Here is a 19,698-nt window from a genome sequence, read left to right as displayed (position 1 = left end):
TCCCTCCTCTTCCTCTCTGTACTCCCCCGAGCTCTTCCCTCCTCTTCCTCTCTATACTCCCCCCAAGCTCTCCCCCCTCTCTTTCTCTCCCCTCCCCCCCTCTTCCTCTCTGTACTCCCCATGCCCTCCTCCTCCCTCCCCTTCGTCCTCTCACTCTCTGTTCTTTCTCACAGACAGACTCAGCTCCATGAAGATTTGTACCGAGCCAACGTTAACCTGGCTGGGATCCACCTACGGAACGGCGAACATTCCAAGGCCATCCGCTGCTGGGAGGCGGCCCGGGAGTGCGCCCGCCGTATGCGGGACAAGCACATGGAGAGCGAATGTTATGGCAGCATTGGCCAGGTGAGGGGGAGGAACAATTCTGTTCTCAGTAGTGGGCAGGCTGTGTATTGCATATCATATATAGAGCCCCCATTGGCCCACTCGCCCCCCTAGACTTATTGGGGGGGGGGGGGGTGAGGCTGTGGCAGCTTCTCTTCATATGTTCTCCTCTCTCTCAGACTTTGCTTTCTCTGGGGGATCTGCTGGCGGGGAAGCGCTCACTGAAGAAGGCTTTTCGTTTGGGAAGTCTGCAGCAGTCGGATCGAGACGTCGTACGCCGCAACTTGAAATACGGTGAGATTGGCTGACGACACGTTCCAATCATCTGACCGTAGAATGACTGCGACCTCCTCCCGTCATACTGACCCAACATGGCCGCCTATTGGGGTGATGTCACCTTACCCCTCTATATTCTGATTGGTGGAGATGGAGGCTGGCCATCCTCTATGACCCCACCCCCACCTTCTCACCCCTCTATATTCTGATTGGTGGAGATGAAGGCTGGCCATCCTCTATGACCCCACCCCCACCTTCTCACCCCTCTATATTCTGATTGGTGGAGATGGAGGCTGGCCATCCTCTATGACCCCACCCCCACCTTCTCACCCCTCTATATTCTGATTGGTGGAGATGGAGGCTGGCCATCCTCTATGACCCCCCCCCCCCCCACCTTCTCACCCCTCTATATTCTGATTGGTGGAGATGGAGGCTGGCCATCCTCTAAGACTCCCACCCCCCACCTTCTCACCCCTCTATATTCTGATTGGTGGAGATGGAGGCTGACCATCCTCTAAGATTCCCACCCCCACCTTCTCACCCCTCTATATTCTGATTGGTGGAGATGGAGGCTGGCCATCCTCTAAGATTCCCACCCCCACCTTCTCACCCCTCTATATTCTGATTGGTGGAGATGGAGGCTGGCCATCCTCTAAGATTCCCACCCCCACCTTCTCACCCCTCTATATTCTGATTGGTGGAGATGAGGGCTGGCCATCCTCTAAGACTCCCACCCCCACCTTCTCACCCCTCTATATTCTGATTGGTGGAGATGAGGGCTGGCCATCCTCTAAGACTCCCACCCCCCACCTTCTCACCCCTCTATATTCTGATTGGTGGAGATGAGGGCTGGCCATCCTCTAAGACTCCCACCCCCCACCTTCTCACCCCTCTATATTCTGATTGGTGGAGATGGAGGCTGGCCATCCTCTAAGACTCCCACCCCCCACCTTCTCACCCCTCTATATTCTGATTGGTGGAGATGAGGGCTGGCCATCCTCTAAGACTCCCACCCCCCACCTTCTCACCCTTCTATATTCTGATTGGTGGAGATGAGGGCTGGCCATCCTCTAAGACTCCCCCCCCCACCTTCTCACCCCTCTATATTCTGATTGGTGGAGATGGAGGCTGGCCATCCTCTAAGACTCCCACCCCCCACCTTCTCACCCCTCTATATTCTGATTGGTGGAGATGAGGGCTGGCCATCCTCTAAGACTCCCACCCCCCACCTTTTCACCCCTCTATCCTTATTAATGACGTAGAATGACCGTCCTCTGACTATGACCCCCCCCCCCCATCATACTGCTCCATTATGGTCAACAATCGGGGTGATGTCACCTTCTCCCCTCCCTGTTCTGATTGGTGGAGATGGACACTGGCCATCCTCTTAGGCTCTTCCACCCCCCCCCCCCCACCTTTCCCCCACGGTCACACTTGGACCCATCATTCTGCCCATGGACCTCTCTCCCCTCGTCAGGTCATTGTACCCCAGACCGCTGGTGTCTTCCTGCCTCCTCACATACACAACGTCTGTATCTGAACCTTCTGCTTTCTTACAGCTATAAAGGGCTGCCATCTAGAAGAGGCGTTATCAGAGCTTGAGGAGGGAGACCAGCAGGGGGCGCTACCACTGTATGAGCAGCTTGGAGACCTCTACTGTAAAGTGTCCTCTTACAGCAAAGCCGTGGAGTATTACAAGCTGCAGGTGAGGCTGGGGGAGGGGAATCCTGACTGTCCTCTGAGGTCTGGGGGAATTCTGGGTTATCCTCTGAAGACTTGGGGGGGGGGGGGGGGGGGCGCCCAGTCCATTCTCTGAGGATGGGGGATCCAAGCTGTCCTCTGAATACTGAGGGTGTCCTGGGCCGTCCTTTGTGGGGAGATCATTACTGAGAAAGCTGCGACCCGTCTATAAGCTGAAAATGTTTTACCCCCCCCCCCCTCCCCCATGTCACACTGCTGGGTTTTCTGCCACTCTCCTGGTTGCTTGATCAATGGGGCCCCACATGGACCTGTAAGAGTTGTGTGTGGGGGTGGGTAAATGAGATAGGTGGGGATGACCTATAATAGGCCCAGGTGAAAGGTGGTGTGGGGGTGAGTGATAAGGGGGTCGGGTGAGAGGTGTTGGGGGTCACCGGTAATGGGCCCGGGTTGACTTTTATTGGGGTCAGGTGTGAGGTGTAGGGGTGACCTGTAAGGGGTGAGAGGTGTAGGGGTGACCTGTATAGGGGTGCGAGGTGTAGGGGTGACCTGTAAGGGGTGTGAGGTGTAGGGGTGACCTGTAAGGGGTGTGAGGTGTAGGGGTGACCTGTAAGGGGTGTGAGGTGTAGGGGTGACCTGTAAGGGGTGTGAGGTGTAGGGGTGACCTGTAAGGGGTGTGAGGTGTAGGGGTGACCTGTATAGGGGTGCGAGGTGTAGGGGTGACCTCCTGTAAGGGGTGAGAGGTGTAGGGGTGACCTGTAAGGGGTGTGAGGTGTAGGGGTGACCTGTAAGGGGTGTGAGGAGTAGGGGTGACCTGTAAGGGGTGTGAGGTGTAGGGGTGACCTGTATAGGGGTGAGAGGTGTAGGGGTGACCTGTAAGGGGTGAGAGGTGTAGGGGTGACCTGTAAGGGGTGAGAGGTGTAGGGGTGACCTGTATAGGGGTGAGAGGTGTAGGGGTGACCTGTAAGGGGTGAGAGGTGTAGGGGTGACCTGTAAGGGGTGTGAGGTGTAGGGGTGACCTGTAAGGGGTGTGAGGTGTAGGGGTGACCTGTATAGGGGTGAGAGGTGTAGGGGTGACCTGTAAGGGGTGTGAGGTGTAGGGGTGACCTGTATAGGGGTGCGAGGTGTAGGGGTGACCTGTAAGGGGTGTGAGGTGTAGGGGTGACCTGTAAGGGGTGTGAGGTGTAGGGGTGACCTGTATAGGGGTGCGAGGTGTAGGGGTGACCTCCTGTAAGGGGTGAGAGGTGTAGGGGTGACCTGTAAGGGGTGTGAGGTGTAGGGGTGACCTGTAAGGGGTGTGAGGAGTAGGGGTGACCTGTAAGGGGTGTGAGGTGTAGGGGTGACCTGTATAGGGGTGAGAGGAGTAGGGGTGACCTGTAAGGGGTGTGAGGTGTAGGGGGGACCTGTAAGGGGTGTGAGGAGTAGGGGTGACCTGTAAGGGGTGTGAGGTGTAGGGGTGACCTGTATAGGGGTGAGAGGTGTAGGGGTGACCTGTAAGGGGTGAGAGGTGTAGGGGTGACCTGTAAGGGGTGTGAGGTGTAGGGGTGACCTGTAAGGGGTGTGAGGTGTAGGGGTGACCTGTATAGGGGTGAGAGGTGTAGGGGTGACCTGTAAGGGGTGTGAGGTGTAGGGGTGACCTGTAAGGGGTGTGAGGTGTAGGGGTGACCTGTATAGGGGTGAGAGGTGTAGGGGTGACCTGTATAGGGGTGAGAGGTGTAGGGGTGACCTGTAAGGGGTGTGAGGTGTAGGGGTGACCTGTAAGGGGTGTGAGGTGTAGGGGTGACCTGTATAGGGGTGAGAGGTGTAGGGGTGACCTGTAAGGGGTGTGAGGTGTAGGGGTGACCTGTAAGGGGTGTGAGGTGTAGGGGTGACCTGTATAGGGGTGAGAGGTGTAGGGGTGACCTGTATAGGGGTGAGAGGTGTAGGGGTGACCTGTAAGGGGTGTGAGGTGTAGGGGTGACCTGTATAGGGGTGAGAGGTGTAGGGGTGACCTGTAAGGGGTGTGAGGTGTAGGGGTGACCTGTAAGGGGTGAGAGGAGTAGGGGTGACCCGTATAGGGGTGCGAGGTGTAGGGGTGACCTGTATAGGGGTGAGAGGTGTAGGGGTGACCTGTAAGGGGTGTGAGGTGTAGGGGTGACCTGTATAGGGGTGAGAGGTGTAGGGGTGACCTGTAAGGGGTGAGAGGTGTAGGGGTGACCTGTAAGGGGTGTGAGGTGTAGGGGTGACCTGTATAGGGGTGAGAGGTGTAGGGGTGACCTGTAAGGGGTGAGAGGTGTAGGGGTGACCTGTAAGGGGTGTGAGGTGTAGGGGTGACCTGTAAGGGGTGTGAGGTGTAGGGGTGACCTGTATAGGGGTGAGAGGTGTAGGGGTGACCTGTAAGGGGTGTGAGGTGTAGGGGTGACCTGTAAGGGGTGTGAGGTGTAGGGGTGACCTGTAAGGGGTGTGAGGTGTAGGGGTGACCTGTATAGGGGTGAGAGGTGTAGGGGTGACCTGTAAGGGGTGTGAGGTGTAGGGGTGAGTGATAAGGGGGTCGGGTGAGAGGTGTTGGGGGTCACCGGTAATGGGCCCGGGTTGACTTTTATTGGGGTCAGGTGTGAGGTGTAGGGGTGACCTGTAAGGGGTGAGAGGTGTAGGGGTGACCTGTATAGGGGTGCGAGGTGTAGGGGTGACCTGTAAGGGGTGTGAGGTGTAGGGGTGACCTGTAAGGGGTGTGAGGTGAGGTGTAGGGGTGACCTGTATAGGGGTGCGAGGTGTAGGGGTGACCTCCTGTAAGGGGTGAGAGGTGTAGGGGTGACCTGTAAGGGGTGTGAGGTGTAGGGGTGACCTGTATAGGGGTGCGAGGTGTAGGGGTGACCTGTAAGGGGTGTGAGGTGTAGGGGTGACCTGTAAGGGGTGTGAGGTGTAGGGGTGACCTGTAAGGGGTGTGAGGTGTAGGGGTGACCTGTATAGGGGTGAGAGGTGTAGGGGTGACCTGTAAGGGGTGTGAGGTGTAGGGGTGACCTGTATAGGGGTGAGAGGTGTAGGGGTGACCTGTAAGGGGTGTGAGGTGTAGGGGTGACCTGTAAGGGGTGAGAGGAGTAGGGGTGACCCGTATAGGGGTGCGAGGTGTAGGGGTGACCTGTATAGGGGTGAGAGGTGTAGGGGTGACCTGTAAGGGGTGTGAGGTGTAGGGGTGACCTGTATAGGGGTGAGAGGTGTAGGGGTGACCTGTAAGGGGTGTGAGGTGTAGGGGTGACCTGTAAGGGGTGTGAGGTGTAGGGGTGACCTGTATAGGGGTGAGAGGTGTAGGGGTGACCTGTAAGGGGTGAGAGGTGTAGGGGTGACCTGTAAGGGGTGAGAGGTGTAGGGGTGACCTGTAAGGGGTGTGAGGTGTAGGGGTGACCTGTAAGGGGTGTGAGGTGTAGGGGTGACCTGTATAGGGGTGAGAGGTGTAGGGGTGACCTGTAAGGGGTGTGAGGTGTAGGGGTGACCTGTAAGGGGTGTGAGGTGTAGGGGTGACCTGTATAGGGGTGAGAGGTGTAGGGGTGACCTGTATAGGGGTGAGAGGTGTAGGGGTGACCTGTAAGGGGTGTGAGGTGTAGGGGTGACCTGTAAGGGGTGTGAGGTGTAGGGGTGACCTGTATAGGGGTGAGAGGTGTAGGGGTGACCTGTAAGGGGTGTGAGGTGTAGGGGTGACCTGTAAGGGGTGTGAGGTGTAGGGGTGACCTGTATAGGGGTGAGAGGTGTAGGGGTGACCTGTATAGGGGTGAGAGGTGTAGGGGTGACCTGTAAGGGGTGTGAGGTGTAGGGGTGACCTGTATAGGGGTGAGAGGTGTAGGGGTGACCTGTAAGGGGTGTGAGGTGTAGGGGTGACCTGTATAGGGGTGAGAGGAGTAGGGGTGACCTGTAAGGGGTGTGAGGTGTAGGGGGGACCTGTATAGGGGTGAGAGGTGTAGGGGTGACCTGTAAGGGGTGAGAGGTGTAGGGGTGACCTGTAAGGGGTGTGAGGTGTAGGGGTGACCTGTAAGGGGTGTGAGGTGTAGGGGTGACCTGTATAGGGGTGAGAGGTGTAGGGGTGACCTGTAAGGGGTGTGAGGTGTAGGGGTGACCTGTAAGGGGTGTGAGGTGTAGGGGTGACCTGTATAGGGGTGAGAGGTGTAGGGGTGACCTGTATAGGGGTGAGAGGTGTAGGGGTGACCTGTAAGGGGTGTGAGGTGTAGGGGTGACCTGTAAGGGGTGTGAGGTGTAGGGGTGACCTGTATAGGGGTGAGAGGTGTAGGGGTGACCTGTAAGGGGTGTGAGGTGTAGGGGTGACCTGTAAGGGGTGTGAGGTGTAGGGGTGACCTGTATAGGGGTGAGAGGTGTAGGGGTGACCTGTATAGGGGTGAGAGGTGTAGGGGTGACCTGTAAGGGGTGTGAGGTGTAGGGGTGACCTGTATAGGGGTGAGAGGTGTAGGGGTGACCTGTAAGGGGTGTGAGGTGTAGGGGTGACCTGTAAGGGGTGAGAGGAGTAGGGGTGACCCGTATAGGGGTGCGAGGTGTAGGGGTGACCTGTATAGGGGTGAGAGGTGTAGGGGTGACCTGTAAGGGGTGTGAGGTGTAGGGGTGACCTGTAAGGGGTGTGAGGTGTAGGGGTGACCTGTATAGGGGTGAGAGGTGTAGGGGTGACCTGTAAGGGGTGAGAGGTGTAGGGGTGACCTGTAAGGGGTGTGAGGTGTAGGGGTGACCTGTAAGGGGTGTGAGGTGTAGGGGTGACCTGTATAGGGGTGAGAGGTGTAGGGGTGACCTGTAAGGGGTGTGAGGTGTAGGGGTGACCTGTAAGGGGTGTGAGGTGTAGGGGTGACCTGTAAGGGGTGTGAGGTGTAGGGGTGACCTGTATAGGGGTGAGAGGTGTAGGGGTGACCTGTAAGGGGTGTGAGGTGTAGGGGTGAGTGATAAGGGGGTCGGGTGAGAGGTGTTGGGGGTCACCGGTAATGGGCCCGGGTTGACTTTTATTGGGGTCAGGTGTGAGGTGTAGGGGTGACCTGTAAGGGGTGAGAGGTGTAGGGGTGACCTGTATAGGGGTGCGAGGTGTAGGGGTGACCTGTAAGGGGTGTGAGGTGTAGGGGTGACCTGTAAGGGGTGTGAGGTGAGGTGTAGGGGTGACCTGTATAGGGGTGCGAGGTGTAGGGGTGACCTCCTGTAAGGGGTGAGAGGTGTAGGGGTGACCTGTAAGGGGTGTGAGGTGTAGGGGTGACCTGTATAGGGGTGCGAGGTGTAGGGGTGACCTGTAAGGGGTGTGAGGTGTAGGGGTGACCTGTAAGGGGTGTGAGGTGTAGGGGTGACCTGTAAGGGGTGTGAGGTGTAGGGGTGACCTGTATAGGGGTGAGAGGTGTAGGGGTGACCTGTAAGGGGTGTGAGGTGTAGGGGTGACCTGTATAGGGGTGAGAGGTGTAGGGGTGACCTGTAAGGGGTGTGAGGTGTAGGGGTGACCTGTAAGGGGTGAGAGGAGTAGGGGTGACCCGTATAGGGGTGCGAGGTGTAGGGGTGACCTGTATAGGGGTGAGAGGTGTAGGGGTGACCTGTAAGGGGTGTGAGGTGTAGGGGTGACCTGTATAGGGGTGAGAGGTGTAGGGGTGACCTGTAAGGGGTGTGAGGTGTAGGGGTGACCTGTAAGGGGTGTGAGGTGTAGGGGTGACCTGTATAGGGGTGAGAGGTGTAGGGGTGACCTGTAAGGGGTGAGAGGTGTAGGGGTGACCTGTAAGGGGTGAGAGGTGTAGGGGTGACCTGTAAGGGGTGTGAGGTGTAGGGGTGACCTGTAAGGGGTGTGAGGTGTAGGGGTGACCTGTATAGGGGTGAGAGGTGTAGGGGTGACCTGTAAGGGGTGTGAGGTGTAGGGGTGACCTGTAAGGGGTGTGAGGTGTAGGGGTGACCTGTAAGGGGTGTGAGGTGTAGGGGTGACCTGTATAGGGGTGAGAGGTGTAGGGGTGACCTGTAAGGGGTGTGAGGTGTAGGGGTGACCTGTATAGGGGTGAGAGGTGTAGGGGTGACCTGTAAGGGGTGTGAGGTGTAGGGGTGACCTGTAAGGGGTGAGAGGTGTAGGGGTGACCTGTAAGGGGTGCGAGGTGTAGGGGTGACCTGTATAGGGGTGAGAGGTGTAGGGGTGACCTGTAAGGGGTGTGAGGTGTAGGGGTGACCTGTATAGGGGTGAGAGGTGTAGGGGTGACCTGTAAGGGGTGTGAGGTGTAGGGGTGACCTGTAAGGGGTGTGAGGTGTAGGGGTGACCTGTATAGGGGTGAGAGGTGTAGGGGTGACCTGTAAGGGGTGAGAGGTGTAGGGGTGACCTGTAAGGGGTGTGAGGTGTAGGGGTGACCTGTAAGGGGTGTGAGGTGTAGGGGTGACCTGTATAGGGGTGAGAGGTGTAGGGGTGACCTGTAAGGGGTGTGAGGTGTAGGGGTGACCTGTAAGGGGTGTGAGGTGTAGGGGTGACCTGTAAGGGGTGTGAGGTGTAGGGGTGACCTGTAAGGGGTGAGAGGAGTAGGGGTGACCCGTATAGGGGTGCGAGGTGTAGGGGTGACCTGTATAGGGGTGAGAGGAGTAGGGGTGACCTGTATAGGGGTGCGAGGTGTAGGGGTGACCTGTAAGGGGTGTGAGGTGTAGGGGTGACCTGTAAGGGGTGTGAGGTGAGGTGTAGGGGTGACCTGTATAGGGGTGCGAGGTGTAGGGGTGACCTCCTGTAAGGGGTGAGAGGTGTAGGGGTGACCTGTAAGGGGTGTGAGGTGTAGGGGTGACCTGTATAGGGGTGCGAGGTGTAGGGGTGACCTGTAAGGGGTGTGAGGTGTAGGGGTGACCTGTAAGGGGTGTGAGGTGTAGGGGTGACCTGTAAGGGGTGTGAGGTGTAGGGGTGACCTGTATAGGGGTGAGAGGTGTAGGGGTGACCTGTAAGGGGTGTGAGGTGTAGGGGTGACCTGTATAGGGGTGAGAGGTGTAGGGGTGACCTGTAAGGGGTGTGAGGTGTAGGGGTGACCTGTAAGGGGTGAGAGGAGTAGGGGTGACCCGTATAGGGGTGCGAGGTGTAGGGGTGACCTGTATAGGGGTGAGAGGTGTAGGGGTGACCTGTAAGGGGTGTGAGGTGTAGGGGTGACCTGTATAGGGCAGAGTTTCCAGCCTATCCACGGCATTGGGTGGGTATGGAGTACCTCATGCAAGTCTCTCTCTTTGTGTTCTTTGCAGCTCAGCTGTGCTCAGTCCCTGGGACGCCCTGACAGGGAGCTGGCGGTCATTCACGTGTCCCTGGCTGCCACCTACACTGACCTGAGAGACCACAAGCGGGCTTTGCTGCACTATCAGGCAGAGCTGGAGTTGCGGAAGGGCAATCCTGTGGAGGTGAGAGGGGAGGATCTGGGAGGTCAACTAGGGGTGGTGGTGGGGGGGATTCTAGAGGCCAGTCATTACTTGTAGCAGAAATCTGTACGTGGACAATACAGTAATCCTGGGACAGACCCAGGTGACTCCACAGGGGAGGAATGAGAGGAGGAGTAATGGAGATTGGTCTCCTCACAGGGGAGTGGAGAGAGGAGAGTAAGGAGGAATGGAGATGGGTGACTTCCTCAGGGTAGGAAAGGATATTAGTGTTTTCCTCAGGGAGGAATGAGAGGAGTAGGTGGAGGAATGGATTGGTGGCTTCCTCGGGAGGAATGGAGATGGGTGACTTCCTCAGGGGAGAAATGAGAGGAGAGGGAGGAGGAATGGATGGCTGACTCCTCAGGGGAGGAATAGACACAAGTGACTCTGCCCTGGGAAGATGAGAGGAGGTGGGGGGTCTTATTCACAGGCTGGACGGTGGAATTTCTGAGAGTAATGGTGGGCAGATTGGATGGATAATAATGGTAATGGCCAGGCAGGATGGTGAAGGTTGGGGGGGATACTGACTTTTTGGAGGGGGACCCAGACAGATTCGGAGACCATCTTTGGAAGAAGCTATTGAAGGTTGGGAGATGGATGCAGATGATTATTTCTTGGAGAAGATGCCTTTTCTTTTTACAGTCTCCTTCCTTCTGCTGCAGGAATGTAAAACCTGGCTGAACATGGCGATGTCAATGGAGGAGGATGGCCAGGAGGTGGGGGAGGTGCAGCGGTGTCTGTCCAGTGCCCTGAAATGTTCCCGAGAAGTGGAGGACTCTCGGCTCCAGGTGAGGATAGGATTCACGTCTGACGCTCCCTTCCATGTCAGTCCAGTCCCTTTATCCTTGGTTCCTTTTCTCCTTCCGCAGAGGAAAGTCCTCCGCCAGCTCCTTGTGACGCAGGAGAAGTGGGCATCTCCTGAGGCGGCAGATACGGAGGCCCAGCTGGCAGAGTTGTGTAGCGGTTCAGACAGTGAGAGCGAGGAGGAGGAGGTGGAGAACAGTGAGCCCCTGCAGGAGAGTGACATTGAACTGTCCCAGAGTGGTGAGTCCCAACAAGTGTCCCTGCCGCCATGTTTGTTTCTTCTGCAGGTCTTACTAATGGGACTGAGGAGTGGGGGCGTTTCTGTGTGATGTTTGGGGGTGTCCTTCCTTGAGGAGGTCTCCAGCAGGTTCTATGTAATGCAGAGAGGGGACTCAGGACATTGGATGACCTATGATCCGCCATATTGGGGATGTTCACAACGTATTTAGTCCTCATTTCCAGATCTCCATTAGTGGCCTCTGTATTCCGACTCCCACATTTTCTTTCTCATCCATTGAGGGACACAGGAAGCCATTCATCTTTGGGTTATACTGCTGCCTGGAGGAGGATTGGACACTATGTAAGCCGGCCCAGGTAACCCCTCCCACCCCCAGCATGCCCTAGGAGGATGGATGGTCTTCAGCTCTGGCTTAGTCAGAACTCTTCTCTTCTGGAGTCTGGTATGGTCACCCTTAGCCTGGCTTTCAGGTGTCTGGAGAAGATGTTGGGGGGGATAGTCCCCTTTAGTGTTCCATGTTGGGGCCTATGCAGACTCTGTTCTGGTAAAAGATAGGCGGGTTCCTGCCTTGTACCCTGCGTCTTATGCTGCCCTACTATGCAATGTGTCTGATTCTAGACATGGGAGGGGGTTGGGGTGATGGGGGTCCCTCTGTACCGGATACCACCCCCACCCCCCCCCCTCACACTCTGCTAAGACATCTTTGGCTTCTTGTAGCTCTCCTCTTCATGCAGCATGGAGTTCTCTTCTCTGATTATAGAGTCCTCCTCGTGAGGTGGGAGCTCTTCTCTTTTGGCGGAGGTTTTAACCACGTTCAGGCAAGAAGTAATAACCCCGAAATAAACCCCCTCCCATTTACTGACCCTGAGCCCCCTGCCCTCTCCTGCAGATTCTGATTGGTTTTTAGTCTTAGTGGCTTCTGAGCCATCGGCCATAGAGACTCTGATTCTAAGTGGCTCCAGTAATGAGCTAACCCTGGGGGAGTCTCAGTCTACTATTACTCCTAAATTAGAGGAGACCTCCAACTCTCATTGACGTGGAGTGCAGCTCTCGGAAACTAGAGGCTCAGCCTGCTGCATCTACCGGTGCTGCTTCTCCTGGTGCTGCTTCTCCTGGTGCTGCTTCTCCTGGTGCTGCTTCTCCTGGTGCTGCTTCTCCTGGTGCTGCTTCTCCCGGTGCTGCTTCTAACCGGTGCTGCTTCTAACCGGTGCTGCTTCTCCCGGTGCTGCTTCTCCCGGTGCTGCTTCTAACCGGTGCTGCTTCTCCCGGTGCTGCTTCTCCTGGTGCTGCTTCTGCCGGTGCTGCTTCTTCCGGTGCTGCTTCTACCGGTGCTGCTTCTCCTGGTGCTGCTTCTGCCGGTGCTGCTTCTACCGGTGCTGCTTCTTCCGGTGCTGCTTCTACCGGTGCTGCTTCTACCGGTGCTGCTTCTCCCGGTGCTGCTTCTCCCGGTGCTGCTTCTAACCGGTGCTGCTTCTAACCGGTGCTGCTTGTCCCGGTGCTGCTTCTCCCGGTGCTGCTTCTCCCGGTGCTGCTTCTACCGGTGCTGCTTCTAACCGGTGCTGCTTCTAACCGGTGCTGCTTCTACCGGTGCTGCTTCTTCCGGTGCTGCTTCTACCGGTGCTGCTTCTCCCGGTGCTGCTTCTCCCGGTGCTGCTTCTCCTGGTGCTGCTTCTTCCGGTGCTGCTTCTCCCGGTGCTGCTTCTCCCGGTGCTGCTTCCATGCTTGGTCCTCTGAAGCTCCTCCTGTGAAGATTTTAACATTCCCGCTTCTCCAACTATTTGTAACAGAGATTGGAAACGCCCAGACAAGCAGTGTGTCCACCAAGCAGTCATTGGTCCGGGTTCCATGTGGGAAGGACATTGTACAGAAGGATCTGTCCCCTCCATGGATCTGACACTGTCCTGACCTGAATGAGGTCCTTACTATTCCAGTGCAGGACACTCTGTCTTTAAGGACTCGACTGATAGGTGGTTGGAGACCCTCTCTACAAGTCTCCTCTCTCTGCGCTGAAGATTAATACGCACCAAATGCCATTAAACCCTTGTACTGAAAAGTACAAATGTACAGCTCTTCTGTATAAGGTTTTCCAAGCGCTCAGCAACAAGGAAATAAACAGACGCGCTTGCTGTAGTCAATTTGATGCTATCTGGAGGGTTCCTATGAGTGACTGTCCCATCCAGGGCAGGGCTTGGTTTATTTACAGCAGGGAGTTACAGGGAGTGACTTCAAGACCACCAATCACAGAACATGTATACATTCAAAAAGTACAAAGGAACTGTGGAGTACATGCCCATGAATGGACACGACTGAACACAGAGGCTCCCAACTGCCACAAAGGACGGAGCACATGGCTTCTCATTATTCAGTCATGTCAATCCATAAACATGGACCCGTTACCGGTTAGTGGACCTCCTCAAATATAGTTCATATAAACCATATTTAATAGTGACCATTCTATTTGTTCCAGTTGATGAGACTTTCTCTGCATAAGATAATAGCAGCAGCCCCTCAGTCACACCGATCGAATGTGACTAAAAGATACCATCCATTAACACTTAAGCCCCAGAGGATTTGGCTGCTCAATGACCAGGTCCTATTTTGTGATTCGGCACTGCGTGACTTTAACACACAATTGCACGGTCGTGCGACGCTGTACCCAAATGAAACTGACGTCCTTTTTTTCCCCACAAACAGAGCTTTCTTTTGGTGGTATTTGATCACCTGTGAGATTTTTATTTTTTGCGCTATAAACAACAAAATGAGCGACAATTGTGAAAAAATAACAATATTTTTCCCATTTTTTTTAGATGAAATTCCCCAAAAAAATGTAAAAATCTAAATTTTTTAACATTTTAGGCCAATTTGTTTTCTGCTACATATTTTTGGTAAAAAAAAATCACAATACGCATATTTTGATTGGTTTGCGTAAAAGTTATTGCGTTTACTAACTACGGGAAAGATTTCTGTCATTTTTATTGTTTTTTTAACGAGTAATGGCGGCGATCTGCGATTTTTTTTTTTTTTTTTGCGGGACTGCGACATTGCGGCGGACAGATCGGACCCCTGACTGACATTTTTGACACTTTTGAGGGGACCAGTGACATTACTACAGTAATCAGTGCTATAACTATGCACTTTAAATATGAAGACAATCCATAAATAAAAATGGGGGTTTGGTCCCACCATATGGCCATATCGTGCTCAAGACCACCACTGCGTCAAAGTACCCCATTATCAGTGGGTCCTACACTATCCATAGAAAAGGGGTGAATCCAGCCTCTCTAACCCATGGAGATAATACTCCTTTTTTTATTTTTTTTTTATTTATGGATTGTCTCCATATTTGATAGTCATTTCTTTTGCATGGTTGCGCTATTCTTTTTTAATATACATGTTGCTTGGTCCATAGCTGCACCGGCTTTAGATATACATGTTCAGGGTTTGCTCCCCCAATTTTTTGCTTGTTTATTATGTATTCAGTCTGACCAGACTTCTGTGGTTGAGCATCCCATCCCCCACACACACCTGTACTCTATCAGAGTCCACCATCAAGTAGATATAGGAGGAGTCCCCTGCAGTGCATTAGCACACCTTCCCAGCAAGGAGTGTTGTCTCCAAGGGTTGGAGAGGCTGGATTCACCCCTTTTTCATGGATAGTGTAGGACCCACTGACAATGGGGTACTTTGATGCAGTGGTGGGCTTGAGCACGATATGGCCATATGGTGGGACCAAACCCCCATTTTTATTTATGGATGGTCTCCATATTTAATAGTCATTTCTTTTGCATGGTTGCGCTATTCTTTTTTAATATACATGTTGCTTGGTCCATAGCTGCACCGGCTTTAGATATACATGTTCAGGGTTTGCTCCCCCAATTTTTTGCTTGTTTATAAATATGCACTGTTACTGTAATAATAACACTGGCAGGGAAGGGGTTCACTTTATTAGTGATCAAGGGGTTAAGTGTGTCCCTAGGGGCGTGATTCTTACTGTCAAGGGGCGTGGCTTGTTAGATCATAACAGAGACATACGATCCTACATAGCCTCTGTGATGATCTAAGGGAGAATGACAGACGGTTGTGTTTACATCAGCCGCCTGCCTTTCTCCCTCTCCTGCGGAAGACATTGGAGCCGCCGGTCACTCGCACTGGGATGTCAGGAAACGAGCGCATTCGCCCCCTAGAGGCTCGTGGGCGAGTGACGTACCCCTACGTCACTTTGCCCAGGAGGGGCTGACCGCCGCCATATATATAGTCGTGTGGTGGTCGGCAAGTGGTTAATCTTGGTAAAAATATAAGAATTCCATTTCACAAGCATATCTCCGCAGTAAATAGACGGGGCCCCGGATGGCGAGTATTTGTGCGATAGATCTCTCCTTGCTACAAGTATTGTGCCATCCCATCTAATGGAAGGTTTTCACTAACAAGTCTTTCCGCAATGCCAGTTAAAGCGTATCGATTATCGGTGAACTGACACTGGGAGACCTAATGGCAATTTAATCAAAAATACATCCTAAAGAAACGTCCACAATAAAATTTCCACAGCAGGAATGAAGTAACTCTGTGTGTATTGCAGATGATGACGAGGATCTTGAAGGATATGAGAAGTCCGTTCCCGGGAGGAGGAGAGCTGTTCAGGTAAGCTCCAGGCTGATCCCATTCCAGCCCAGCATCGAGGAAATGGTATAGGGAGACTTAGAAACAAAGGGATGCTGACCCAGCTGTCCACTGCCTTTGTAAGACCGGCTATATCACTGGGGGCCCTGGAAGTAGGATCTGAGAACTCTCCAGGTACCCAATCGGCTCTGGTGTTGTATAGAGGTGACCTCCATAGAGAAGAGCTGTGCCCTAGTCATTGGGAGATGTGGAGGTCTCTCTATTCTTCTATCCGGCTACAGCGAGGGCAGGAGGAGGGTTGTACAGTTGTCCTTATAAGTTGTCACCTCTGGCAGAATTCATAAAGGCCACAAAACCGCTTCCGATAAATCGCCCATAGGAATCTGGGGTGACCCAAAGTAACCCACCCTTCATCATACATCAGAGGAGACAGAACACCTTCATATTACTAGAGGGTTATACTGCCACCTTCAGGACATAGGACACTGGCAAAACAAGACAGGAAGTCCCCTCCTACATATAAACCCCCCCCCCCTTTAGGAAGGGTTTTATCTTTATGCTAGTGTCTGAAGATGAAGGTCATGTCTCTGGCTTCTCCACTTTATCCCAATCCATATCCTAAATGCTTCCTCCCGGGATCAGGAGATCGGTTTTATCCGTATCCTAAATGTTTCCTCCCGGGATCAGGAGATCGGTTTTATCCGTATCCTAAATGGTTCCATCCGGGATCAGGAGATCGGTTTTATCCGTATCCTAAATGGTTCCTCCCGGGATCAGGAGATCGGTTTTATCCGTATCCTGAATGGTTCCATCTGGGATCAGGAGACCGGTTTTATCCGTATCCTAAATGGTTCCATCCGGGATCAGGAGATCGGTTTTATCCGTATCCTAAATGGTTCCTCCCGGGATCAGGAGATCGGTTTTATCCGTATCCTAAATGGTTCCATCCGGGATCAGGAGACCGGTTTTATCCGTATCCTAAATGGTTCCATCCGGGATCAGGAGATCGGTTTTATCCGTATCCTAAATGGTTCCTCCCGGGATCAGGAGATCGGTTTTATCCGTATCCTAAATGGTTCCATCCGGGATCAGGAGATCAGTTTTATCTGTATCCTAAATGGTTCCATCCGGGATCAGGAGATCGGTTTTATCCGTATCCTAAATGGTTCCATCCGGGATCAGGAGACCGGTTTTATCCGTATCCTAAATGGTTCCTCCCGGGATCAGGAGATCGGTTTTATCCGTATCCTAAATGCTTCCTCCCGGGATCAGGAGATCGGTTTTATCCGTATCCTAAATGTTTCCTCCCGGGATCAGGAGATCGGTTTTATCCGTATCCTAAATGGTTCCATCCGGGATCAGGAGATCGGTTTTATCCGTATCCTAAATGGTTCCTCCCGGGATCAGGAGATCGGTTTTATCCGTATCCTGAATGGTTCCATCTGGGATCAGGAGATCGGTTTTATCCGTATCCTAAATGGTTCCATCCGGGATCAGGAGATCGGTTTTATCCGTATCCTAAATGGTTCCTCCCGGGATCAGGAGATCGGTTTTATCCGTATCCTAAATGGTTCCATCCGGGATCAGGAGATCGGTTTTATCCGTATCCTAAATGGTTCCTCCCGGGATCAGGAGATCGGTTTTATCCGTATCCTAAATGGTTCCATCCGGGATCAGGAGATCAGTTTTATCTGTATCCTAAATGGTTCCATCCGGGATCAGGAGATCGGTTTTATCCGTATCCTAAATGGTTCCATCCGGGATCAGGAGACCGGTTTTATCCGTATCCTAAATGGTTCCTCCCGGGATCAGGAGATCGGTTTTATCCGTATCCTAAATGGTTCCATCCGGGATCAGGAGATCAGTTTTATCCGTATCCTAAATGGTTCCTCCCGGGATCAGGAGATCGGTTTTATCCGTATCCTAAATGGTTCCATCCGGGATCAGGAGATCGGTTTTATCTGTATCCTAAATGGTTCCATCCGGGATCAGGAGATCGGTTTTATCCGTATCCTAAATGGTTCCTCCCGGGATCAGGAGATCGGTTTTATCCGTATCCTAAATGGTTCCATCCGGGATCAGGAGATCGGTTTTATCCGTATCCTAAATGGTTCCATCTGGGTTCAGGAGATCAGTTTTATCCGTATCCTAAATGGTTCCATCCGGGATCAGATCGGTTTTATCCGTATCCTAAATGGTTCCATCCGGGATCAGGAGACCGGTTTTATCCGTATCCTAAATGGTTCCATCCGGGATCAGGAGATCGGTTTTATCCATATCCTAAATGGTTCCATCCGGGATCAGGAGATCGGTTTTATCCGTATCCTAAATGGTTCCTCCCGGGATCAAGAGATCGGTTTTATCCGTATCCTAAATGGTTCCATCCGGGATCAGGAGATCGGTTTTATCCGTATCCTAAATGGTTCCTCCCGGGATCAGGAGACCGGTTTTATCCGTATCCTAAATGGTTCCATCCGGGATCAAGAGATCGGTTTTATCCGTATCCTAAATGGTTCCATCTGGGATCAGGAGACCGGTTTTATCCGTATCCTAAATGGTTCCATCCGGGATCAGGAGATCAGTTTTATCTGTATCCTAAATGGTTCCATCCGTGATCAGGAGATCGGTTTTATCCGTATCCTAAATGGTTCCATCCGGGATCAGGAGATCGGTTTTATCCGTATTCTAAATGGTTCCATCCGGGATCAAGAGATCGGTTTTATCCGTATCCTAAATGGTTCCATCTGGGATCAGGAGATCGGTTTTATCCGTATCCTAAATGGTTCCATCCGGGATCAGGAGATCGGTTTTATCCGTATCCTAAATGGTTCCATCCGGGATCAGGAGATCGGTTTTATCCGTATCCTAAATGGTTCCATCCGGGATCAGGAGATCGGTTTTATCCGTATCCTAAATGGTTCCATCCGGGATCAGGAGATCGGTTTTATCCGTATCCTAAATGGTTCCATCCGGGATCAGGAGATCGGTTTTATCCGTATCCTAAATGGTTCCATCCGGGATCAAGAGATCGGTTTTATCCGTATCCTAAATGGTTCCATCCGGGATCAGGAGACCGGTTTTATCCGTATCCTAAATGGTTCCATCCGGGATCAGGAGATCGGTTTTATCCGTATCCTAAATGGTTCCATCCGGGATCAGGAGATCGGTTTTATCCGTATCCTAAATGGTTCCATCCGGGATCAGGAGACCGGTTTTATCCGTATCCTAAATGGTTCCATCCGGGATCAGGAGATCGGTTTTATCCGTATCCTAAATGGTTCCATCTGGGATCAGGAGATCGGTTTTATCCGTATCCTAAATGGTTCCATCCGGGATCAGGAGATCGGTTTTATCCGTATCCTAAATGGTTCCTCCCGGGATCAGGAGATCGGTTTTATCCGTATCCTAAATGGTTCCATCCGGGATCAGGAGATCGGTTTTATCCGTATCCTAAATGGTTCCATCCGGGATCAGGAGATCGGTTTTATCCGTATCCTAAATGGTTCCTCCCGGGATCAAGAGATCGGTTTTATCCGTATCCTAAATGGTTCCATCCGGGATCAGGAGATCGGTTTTATCCGTATCCTAAATGGTTCCATCCGGGATCAGGAGATCGGTTTTATCCGTATCCTAAATGGTTCCATCCGGGATCAGGAGATCGGTTTTATCCGTATCCTAAATGGTTCCATCCGGGATCAGGAGATCGGTTTTATCCGTATCCTAAATGGTTCCATCTGGGATCAGGAGATCGGTTTTATCCGTATCCTAAATGGTTCCATCTGGGATCAGGAGATCGGTTTTATCCGTATCCTAAATGGTTCCTCCCGGGATCAGGAGATCGGTTTTATCCGTATCCTAAATGGTTCCTCCCGGGATCAGGAGATCGGTTTTATCCGTATCCTGAATGGTTCCATCCGGGATCAAGAGATCGGTTTTATCCATATCCTAAATGGTTCCATCCGGGATCAGGAGATCGGTTTTATCCATATCCTAAATGGTTCCATCCGGGATCAGGAGATCGGTTTTATCCGTATCCTAAATGGTTCCATCCGGGATCAGGAGATCGGTTTTATCCGTATCCTAAATGGTTCCATCCGGGATCAGGAGATCGGTTTTATCCGTATCCTAAATGGTTCCATCTGGGATCAGGAGATCGGTTTTATCCGTATCCTAAATGGTTCCATCCGGGATCAGGAGATCGGTTTTATCCGTATCCTAAATGGTTCCATCCGGGATCAGGAGATCGGTTTTATCCGTATCCTAAATGGTTCCATCCGGGATCAGGAGATCGGTTTTATCCGTATCCTAAATGGTTCCATCCGGGATCAGGAGATCGGTTTTATCCGTATCCTAAATGGTTCCTCCCGGGATCAGGAGAT

The 19,698-nt window shown here is 52.8% G+C and overlaps 1 protein-coding gene across 1 annotated transcript in view; it reads left to right on the top strand.

The window, feature by feature from the left end:
* TONSL (tonsoku like, DNA repair protein) overlaps positions 1–19,698 on the top strand; it is a 130,481-nt gene that overhangs the window by 18,248 nt on the left and 92,535 nt on the right. Inside the window, exons 6-12 of the mRNA XM_082276065.1 lie at positions 174–345; positions 504–618; positions 2,160–2,305; positions 9,490–9,642; positions 10,323–10,448; positions 10,530–10,704; positions 15,279–15,340. Coding sequence (XP_082132191.1) covers positions 174–345; positions 504–618; positions 2,160–2,305; positions 9,490–9,642; positions 10,323–10,448; positions 10,530–10,704; positions 15,279–15,340 — 949 coding nt within the window. The remainder of the gene's footprint in view (positions 1–173; positions 346–503; positions 619–2,159; positions 2,306–9,489; positions 9,643–10,322; positions 10,449–10,529; positions 10,705–15,278; positions 15,341–19,698) is intronic.

This window comes from Pelophylax lessonae (genome assembly GCF_965119305.1).
Source record: "Pelophylax lessonae genome assembly, contig: HAP1_SCAFFOLD_267, whole genome shotgun sequence".
Taxonomy (NCBI): Eukaryota; Metazoa; Chordata; class Amphibia; order Anura; family Ranidae; genus Pelophylax; species Pelophylax lessonae.
The sequence above is the reverse complement of the archived record's forward strand: the minus strand, read 5'-3'. Positions and strand labels throughout refer to the sequence as shown.